This window comes from Rattus norvegicus, chromosome 1 (assembly GCF_036323735.1).
Source record: "Rattus norvegicus strain BN/NHsdMcwi chromosome 1, GRCr8, whole genome shotgun sequence".
Classification (NCBI taxonomy): domain Eukaryota; kingdom Metazoa; phylum Chordata; class Mammalia; order Rodentia; family Muridae; genus Rattus; species Rattus norvegicus.
In genome coordinates this window covers 57,322,225-57,332,403 of record NC_086019.1, presented here as the reverse complement: position 1 = coordinate 57,332,403, position 10,179 = coordinate 57,322,225, and the positions used below count along the sequence as shown (strand labels likewise).

General features: G+C 44.1%; 1 protein-coding gene across 1 annotated transcript; it reads right to left on the bottom strand.

Moving 5' to 3' along the window:
• Positions 1-598: 598 nt before the first annotated feature.
• LOC134485004 (sperm motility kinase 2B-like) lies at positions 599-9,738 on the bottom strand. The gene is made up of 3 exons (XM_063280828.1): positions 9,079-9,738; positions 1,872-3,448; positions 599-1,436 (listed from the first exon to the last, which is right to left on the bottom strand). The coding sequence occupies exon 2, from the start codon at positions 3,420-3,422 to the stop codon at positions 1,917-1,919; it is 1,506 nt and encodes a 501-aa protein (XP_063136898.1). The 5' UTR covers positions 3,423-3,448; positions 9,079-9,738; the 3' UTR covers positions 599-1,436; positions 1,872-1,916.
• Positions 9,739-10,179: the final 441 nt, after the last annotated feature.

Here is a 10,179-nt window from a genome sequence, read left to right as displayed (position 1 = left end):
TTCAGGTAGGTTTCTCAACAATTAGAGCAGAGGCTCGCTTGCAATGTTGCCTGCCTTTGATCCCTTTCCCCTAGATGGGCAGCATTTTCTGTGGGTGAGGATATGCTTATTCCTGGTAGGACTAGATGCCCCAGGGCAGGGTGATACCCAAGAAGCTGGGCTCTCCTTTTCTGAGAAAAGAAGGGACTTAGGGAAAGAGAGGCATGTGAGGTGGGTCTAGGAGAAGAGGAGAGAGGGAGAGACTATGATTTGGATGTAAAGTGAATAAACAAATAAATAAACTTGAAAAACATAAGGGAGACGCTTACCTTAGAAACAATGGCCAAGGTGACTGATGGCCTTAACACTTTTCCTCACACAGGTGTTCTCACACCAACAACTAGTAGACATACAAGGCACAGACACTCACACACACACACACACACACACACACACACACATGATGTACTCACAGTCATCCACAGGAATACCTACAGAAACACACATACACACATGTATACACACACAAACAGGTACTCACACATTCAAGTAAAGGTAAAAGAAAACACACACACATATACACACATGCGTGCCCCCCCCACATACACAAGCCACCCTCCTCCCAAACACACACTGATCTAAACACACATACAGAAGCTCACACACAAACCAATCAAAAGCAAAATCCATACACTGCTCGCTAGATACAACAAAATCACCGAGGTCTCCACTCTACGACTCTTCTCAACTCATTCAAAGATCCAGGCCTAGCCGCAGTTTACATCTGTTGACTGGACTGCCTCACAGTCACTCCTCATGAGTTAATAGCAGGACCTATCCTGACCCAGCTCAGGTGGGCTATAAAGACTGCCATTAGGCTTTTAGAAATCAAAGCATGTAGAATATGATGCTGTCCTTAGATTTGAGCTTCTACACTTCCTACACTTTCCCCATTCAGGTACATTAGAGCTTGGTCCCTTCCAAGGCACTTTTAATTTGATGGTTTGAGGCACGAAGTTATTCTTCCTGGGGCCTTGGAATGCCACAGGGCCAATTTTCCTATGTGAAGAAGATGCAGAAAAATCTACGAGGTCATCTTTCACAAACAGCTATTTTATTCTCAGAGTCGGATAAACACATCAAGAAGCCGTATATCCTCCACTAAGAGTGAGGCGAGAACTTGTGCCAAGAGGAGGTGTGTGATGTGACCCTGGTCAGCAAAAGGGCTCTGGTCTTTACCAGCTTTGGACTGGTTTTCAACCTCCACCAGGAAGAGTGATGCCTTTGAGGTGCTCTCTTGCCACCTGGCATCTCTTCATTTGCTTTCATCCTTCGACAGCTGACCTGGAACGTGACAGCTCTCACAGCGCTCCCTTCTGCAGGTCCGTGTCCACACGTGGGTCCTCTTCAACACTGGGACTGCAGAGATGCAGCATCCGGCATCCTCTAGTGATCTTCTAAAAGGCAATGACACATGTGAGAGGGACTCTGGGACCTCTGCTGGACAGGGCATCTCTCCAGCTGTGGTCACCCTGTTCCAAACTGCTCTCCAAGCTTCTCTGAACCTCTTCCCCTCATCTCCTAGCCTCCACCCCATACCACCCTCTCCTCCCTCAGCATCTCCTTCTCTTCCTTCTCCAACTTTATCCTCCTACATTGGTCAGTATCCTGCTGTCTCTTTCTAGTTGAATGTATTTTAGTATTCCCATGAGCAGGATAAACATGGGAGTTACTGTCGGCAATGACAGATGTGCTGGTAGCTTAGACTTAACCATCGTCCCACGGTGTTTTAGACCTAGCTTCCCCGTGCATCATCCCATAGACATACACACTATGATAACCTGCCAGTTGACTCAGACATGAGCAAAATAGATACAAATACAGCAATGTACCTGGGCAGTGTTGGATGCTTGCTCTCTGGATTCCTTCTATGTTCTTCATTTCTGGGGAACAACTCTGTTGTGCCCCAGGGGAGGTTTTTTTCTGGACGGAATGCAGCAACACAGGTTCATCAGGCCATTTCGGATGTTCTTGACCCACCCCCTAAATCTTTTGGGCCAGGGCCTGCTTGCGACAGGCTTAACCTCTGCTGAGGCACTGGATTTGTCTTCTGTGCTTTTAGTGTTGATGGTCTTCTTGCCTTTGCTGTGCACTGAATAAAAGCAGGGGTCACTAATAGAAATTCTGTGGGTTAGCTCCACTGTGGGTGTTATCTGACGTGGCCTGCAGAGAAGACCGCCAGGCCAACTGGCCCTCTTGACTAATCGATGACTAGGAGTCTGGCCGAGGTCAGAACCTTGACTATCAGAGGATGACCCGAGCCATCTGGGCTCGCTTCCTCGCCTTCTGAGCCCTCGCACTGAAGTAGCAGGGTAATCAAGGGTCGGGAATGGGGTCATGCATGGATGAGGCCGGGTTGGGATGTCACACTCTTGAAGAGCCTGCTTTTCCAAAAAGTAGTAACAAGCCATACTTTGGTTGAATTTCTTCTGATCGAGGGAGTCTTTAACCCCTTGGGCTTCAAATCCAATGTCCTGCATTGCTCTAAGAATGGCTGGGTCTGGCCTGAGGGGGATGAGTTCCTTACAAGGTTGTGGGAACCCCTCTGAGTCTATCTTAAGCCAGGGATGAGTCAAAAGGTCAGGAATTGTGGGCCTCTGCTGGGAATTCACTTTCATTAAAAGACTCAGCAGGTCTTGTAGCTCTTCTGACAGGCCAAGTGGTTCAGCATAAGTCCCTAACACAACCTGCCTTCGGAGTAGTGGTAGCCTGACAGACTCAAATGGGAGTTTTCCAACTGTCATATAATAAAGAATTACTCCTAGGGCCCACACGTCGACCTTGGGGCCCTCATAAAATTTCCCGAGGAACAGCTCAGGAGCAGAAAATGCATAAGTCCCATAGTGCGTTCTCAACTTTTGCCCAGGCCGCACTTGAGTGGCAGAGCCAAAATCAACGATTTTAATTCTTCCCTTGGTATCGACTAGTATATTATCGGGTTTAAGGTCCCGGTGTATAATGCCTTCTTCATGGCAGTATCCCACAGCACTTAATAATTGTCTGAATATGCCCCGTGCTTCATCCTCCTGCAGATGGCCAGCCTCTTTGATGCGAGAATAAAGCTGGTTCCCCTTGGCCAACTCCATGATGAGGTATGTTATCTTTTCAGTGTCAATGACTTGTATGAGAGATACAATATTTGGGTGGTTGATCCTCATCATGATTTCTACCTCAGATGTGACCTGCTGGCACCACTGTTGTCTCTTGAGGAGCATTTTGACAGCCACGGGGGTACCTGTGAGGCGGTGCACGGCCAACTTCACGGCCGCGTGGAAACCATGGCCGATGGTATTCAAAACCAAATATTGAGAGCAGAAACTCTCTGTGCAAGAGCTGCCCTGAGATCGGAGCCTTTCTGACTCCCGTTTGCTCCGGAAGCTCATTGGAGGTAACAGAGTATAAATGCTACCTAAGAGGAAGGAAAAAGAAATAAAGGGAAGAAAGAGAGCTAAGATGGAAAGTAAAATAGTGAAAAATAAGAAAAACAGAAAACTAAAACCAACCAAAACAACAACAGAAACCCTCAAAAGTAAAACAACGTACAAAGCCAAGGAAATCCTAAGTAAAAAACTACATACTAGTCACTAGGAGGGAGGAGCACAGCTCAGCCACACTAAGAATCAACATCACTGATCGTGTAAGAAAAAAAATGTACAACGAAATATACGAACAATCAAAGGAATTAAAACTATTAACAGTTAGAAAACCCAAGCTACAGAAAATGAAATGAAACAAAATCAACCTCCAAACAAGCAAAACTACATAAAAGCTAAATACCTAGAGATTAAAACAAAATAGAACGCACTCATCAAAACTCCTAGAATATAGAAAGTAATAAAGAGACAACTCTAAGGGAACATCCCAGTGAATAATTGGGATTAATTGAGATAGGGGTCTTCAAAGGGTTTTTCTCACAAGTCATGCATGGCTAAGGAATGTATGGCTAAGAAATATATATGTATATGTTCACCATCTTGGGCCATTAGGGAGATGAAAACTAAAACTAGTTTGAGACTTCATCTTATTCTAATCAGAATGGCAAAGGCAACAATGCTGGGGTGGATGTGGGGGATGGAGACCCTCATGCACAGTGTCCGTGGGAGGATATAAACTGAGGTGGCCACTGTAGAGTGTGGGGGTTCCTCAGAAAACTAGAAATAGGTGTGCCACCTGATACAGCTACGCCATTCCTGGGATATACTCAAGGAACAATATTTCCTGCTGCAAAGACACTTGTTCATCCATGTTCACTACTGTTTCATTTGTTCACGGTGCAGGGAATGTAGACAGCCTAGGTATCCATCCAGCTGATGAATGACTAATGCGAGTGTGGTACCTACACACAGTGGAATGTAATTCAGATGTAAAAGAAACTGAAATTATCAAGTTTCCAACTAAATGCTTGGAGCTAGACAAGGTTACACTAAGTGAGCTCACCCAGACTCAAAATAACAAACACAGCATGTTCTTACTCATATGCACATCCTTGCAAGAAGTCTTCAGATTTAATAGTACAACTCTCATATCTCAGAGAAAGTTCTTGGTGCAATAGCACAGAAACTCATAGCTGCTAAAAGACTGGAGAATACCTGTTGACAAAGTACTCAGGCGAAACAGGTGTGGGGGTGTGTCCACATTCCCTCCCTCCCTCCCTCCATGGCTCAGGGATTATAATGGAAAACAAGGGCAGAGAAATTGTAAGATCCTGGGGTTGGGAAGAGACATATCAAAATATCTTCTCAACACAAGACCACCTCATTCATAAACTCCCAACAGCTGTGACTGCCTGCATCAGATCTCCACAAAATCAAGCAGTCCTGCATGACTAACCCAGAGGGGGAACATTGACAGTTGACGACACATAGGGAAGAGAGTCATTCCCCACACTCAGGAACACAGGACACCAGGTTATTAAAAAAAACCATGAATTTGTGGGTTGTGGCAAGTGACTGTGAAGATGGATATGGGAGGAGTTGGTGAAGGATGCAGGGAGTGAAGAGGATCCAAATACATTCAATGGAAGTACGAAATTCTCCAAGAATTTATATAAGATTTAAAAACCACAAATAATCACAAACTCAAATCCCCAGTTAGAGTAAAAACAGCAATAACCAAAACTCCCATGCATAAAGAGTCCTATGAGAGGTACCCAAATCCCATGGGGGAGACAGCTGGACTCTCAGAAGTGAGGAGAATTCTGGGAGCATGGGGGAGGCCACCAATTCTGCTCACGTTCCTGGCAGAAGAGGAACCTGCCTAGAGTCCTGTGCACCCAGGATCCTAGGAGCAGTCAGGCAGTCTCTCCCTGTGCAAGAATTGAAAGCCATTCACAAGGGGCGAAGACACACTAGAGAGCAGTTCTAAGACCATCAGTTCTGCTCCAAGGGTCCTGCCTGAAGCCCTCAGGACACACCAACCCAGGAGCAGTCTGGGATAGAACCCTTTCAATTCCTGCCTCCAACCAGAGCTGAGCCAGTCCCAAAGCTCTCTGTACCCAGAAATGACCGTGTGAAAGCCAGTCTCCAGGATTGCTGATACACAGGCTTACAGGAGGGTCAAGCCACTGTTATCGTCAGCAAGACCAGATAACACCAGAGACAACCAGTTGGCAATTGAAAATTGCAGCAACCTAAGGATAATAGAGATGGAAGAGAGAAAGATTCCAACTTAAAGGGCCAGTAAATATCTTCAAAAAATTATTGAAGGTAACTCCCCTAACCTAAAATAAAAGATGCCCATAAACATCCAGGAAGCCTAGAGAACTCCAAATAGATTGGACCACAAAAGAAACACCAAATGCACAAAACAAAGACAGAATATTAAAAGCAGTAAGGGTAAAAGGTCACGTAACATATAAAGGCAGACCTATCAGAATTGCCGCAGACTCCTCACCAGAGACCTTGAAAGCCAGAAGATCCTGGGCAGATGTCAAACAGACCCTAAGAGAACACAAATGCCAGACCAGGTTACTGTATCCAGCAAACTTCTCAACTACGATAGCTGGAGAAAAGAAGATATTACATGGCAAAACCAAATTTACACAATATCTTTCCACAAATCCATCCCTAAAAAGGATAACAGATGGAAAACTCCAACACAAGGAGCGAAACGACCCCTTAGAAAAAGGAAGAACGTAATCCCCTTGCAACACACACAAAAGAGAGCCACACAAACATAATTCCACCTCTAGCAACGAAAGCAACAGGGGACAGCAATCACTATTCCTTAATATCTCGTACCAGCAATGGACTCAATTCCCCAATAAAAAGACATAGTCCAACAGACTGGACATGTAAAAGACTACCCAGAATTTTGCTGCATAGAGGAAACATACCTCAGTGTCAAAGACAGCCTCTACCTCAGAGTAAAAGTCTGGAAAACAATTTTCCAAGGAGATGGTCCCAAGGAACAAGCTGGAGTCGCCATTCTAACGTCTAACAAAATTGACTTTCAACCAAAAGTTATCAAAAAACTTTCATATTCATCAATGGAAAAATCCACCAAGATGAACTCTCAATCCTGAATATCTCTGCTTCAAATGCAAGGGCACCTACATTCATAAAAGTATACTTAGTCAAGCTCAAAGCACACATTGCACCTCACACAATAATCATGGGAGACTTCAACACCCCACTCTCATCAATGGACAGATCATGGAAACAGAAACTAAACAGAGACATAGCTAGTCTGACAGAAGTTTAGGAACCAAATGGATTTAACAGATATTTATAGAATATTTCATCGTAAAACAAAAGAATATACCTTCTTCTCAGTACCTCAAGTTACCTTCCCCCTAACTGACCATATAATTAGTCACAAAACAGGTCTCAACAGATACAAGATTGAAACCAACACTAGCACAAAATTCTCCAAATTGTAAACATAAGAAAAACAAAAGAAGTAAAAAAAAACCTCAACAACTCTGAAAGCCAAAAACAATCCAAGCAAAGAAAACCAGAAAATAAAATCAGAAGCATAAAAGGTTAAAACTCAAATAATCCCTGGGTCATGATGGTCCATACCTTTCCTCACAGCACTCAGGAGGCAGAGGCAGGAAGATCTCTGAGTTTGAGGCCTGCCTGGTCTATAGAGAAAGTTCCAGGGTACTCGGGGCTAAGCAGAAAAACCTAACCTTAGGAAAATAAACAAAGAAAAATCCCAAACCCAAGTCCAAACCCAAACCCTCCAATATCCCCAGGCTAGGGAGATAGTTCAGTAGTTAACTAGCAAAACTCAAGGGAAAATGTTCTGATCTTTAAAACTAATATAAAAACTGTCAACTGTATAATTTTAATTTTGGATTATGAAGTAGATCAAAGACCTCAACATAAAATCAGACACACTAAATGTAATACAAATAGTATTGAGAACTCATTGGTTCAGGAGACAACTTCCTGAACACAACACCAATGGCTCAGATACTAAGATCAACAATGGGACCTCATGAAACTGAAATCTTCTGAAGTGCAGGGGACACTGTCTTTAGGACAAAACAACAGCCTAAAGAGTGTGGAAAGATCTGCATGATCCTACATCTGACAGAGGGCTAATATCCAAAATACATAAAGGAGCCAAGAAGCTAGACATTGTGAATGCAAACAACCCAATTGAAAAGGGGCACAGAGCCAGAGAATTCTCAAGTGAGGAATCTCTAAAGGCTGAGAAGCACTTAAAGAAAAGTTCAACGTACTTAGTCATCAACGAAATACAAATCAAAATGACTCTGAAATTCCATTTTACACCCATCAGAATGTGTAAGATCTAAAACTCAAGTGACATCACATGCTGTTGAGGATATGGAGCAAGAAGAACACTCTTCCATTGTTGCTGGGAGTACCAACTTGCACAACCACTCTGGAAATCAAATTGGCCGTTTCTTAGAAAATCGGGAATAGTTCTAACTAGACCCACCTATACCACTCCCAGGCATATACCCAAAAGATGTTTCACCATACCACAGGCAACTTCCTCAACTGTATTCATAACAGCCTTATTCATAACAGCCAGAAACTTGAAACAACCCAGATGTCCCTCAATGAAGAATGGATAAGAAAATGTGGTTCATTTACACAATGGAATATTACTCAGCTATTAAAAGGAGGACACTGTGAAACTTGAACACCAATGATTAGAAACTGAACATGTCATCCGGAGTGATGTAACCCAGACCCAGAAGGACAAACCTAGTATGTATACACTTATAAATGGATATTAGCTACAAAGTGCAGGATAACCATGCTATAATCAACAGACCCAAAAAAGCTAAATAAGGATGACTCAAGGCAGGATACTTGAATCTCATTCAAAAGGGAAATTCAAAAAGTTGAGTGGAGGGAGGGAACTGATGGGGAGAGGATTGGGGACAAGAACAGGGCAGGGCACAGAGGAAGGAGAAAGGAGAAGGCTGGGTTTGGGCAATGCATCTCTGGCATGAAGGAGACTGGGGGTGGGAGGCTCCAGGGAGTCTCTTAGAGTGATGCTAGCTGAGCCTACTAGCAGCTGGGGTTGGAGAGACTGACATACCCATGTCCTGTAGGTAGAAAGGATTTTCACTAGGGGAAGGGGGACACTAACCAACCCACAAAACCTTCAACCCAAAACTTGTCTTACTTATAAGATGTTTAGGGATAAAGGTGGAGCAGAGATTGAAGGAAAGTCCAACTAATGATCAGCCCAACTTGAGACCCAGCCCATGGGACAGAGCATTGTTAATTATATTCTATGACTTGCACACAGGACTTAATATGTCTTCTGCTCCTAACAATTGGAGCAGAGCTTGTCTCTTACTCTGTTGCCTGCCTTCGGATCCCTTTCCCCTACATGGGCTGTTTTTTCTGGGTGAGGATAAACTAAGTCCTGCTAGGAATTGATTTTTCAGGGCAGAGTGATACCCAAGGGGTTGCCCACTTCTCTGAGAAGGGAAGGGAATTATAGGAAGAGGGGCATGTGAGCCGGGAGTAGGAGGAGAGGAGAGAGGGAGAGGCTATGATTGGGATGTAAAGTGAATAAACAAATAAACTTAAACCAAAATATGCTTACCTTAGAAACAATGGCCAAGCTGACTGCCGGCCTCAAAACTTTTCCTCACACAGGTGTTCTCACACCTACAACTAGTGCACCAAGAGGGCACAACAGACACTCACACACAGTTGGGCACACACACACACCCACACTCACAGATGCACTCACAGTCACCACCAAGTATACCAACACACACACACACACACACACACACACACACACACACACACACACACAAAAGCAACTGTCCACACAAACACTGACCTAGACACACATACACAAGCTACACACAAATCAATCAAATGCAAAATCCACACACTGCTCACTAGATCCACCAAAATCACCAAAGTCTCCACTCCACCACTCCTCTAAACGCACTCAAGGAAATCCAGGCCTGGCTACAGCTTAACATCTGTTGGCTGGACCGCCTCACAGTCGCTCCTCATGAGGTCACAATAGGACCTGTCCTTGCATGGTTGGGAAGGACTCCAAGGCTCTGGCTTAGGTTGGCTATGGGGAGCCTTTAGGCTTTTAGAAATCAAAGCCTGTAGGGTGGTTTGCTGTCCTTAGTTCTCTGTTTGAAGGTTTGCTGTGCCTCCTGCTTTAAAATCCTTATGTCTACCTTCCATGGGTCCCTTTTGCATTTCAACTATGGGTTTAAGAATAAACTACAGATACATATATATATATATATATTAATTATATACACACACACACGTGTGTGTGTGTGTGTGTGTGTGCGTGTGTGTGTGTGTGTGTGTGTGTGTGTGTGTGTGTAATCTTCTCTTTAAGACGGAGGTGGCTGCTGCCTTTCTGACATTACTCTATCCACTTTAATACCTGTCGCCAGCCATCTTACATTATTACAGAAGACCTTTCTCATGCCCAGCTAATCATTAACTGCATATCGCACTAAGTTGTGTGGTCTGTTGTTCCTGGAAATTACCCTAACCTGTGCCCTCCTTTAGGGCCAATCATAGTTAAGGTCAGTTAGAATTGCTTTGTATGCTAGTAACAATAACCTTGGACCCGAACCAACCACCCAACTGCCTGGGAAGACTTTCGGCACCTGTGTATGAGCTCTTAGTTGCTGAGAGCTTCTGTGGTTTTGCCTTTCAT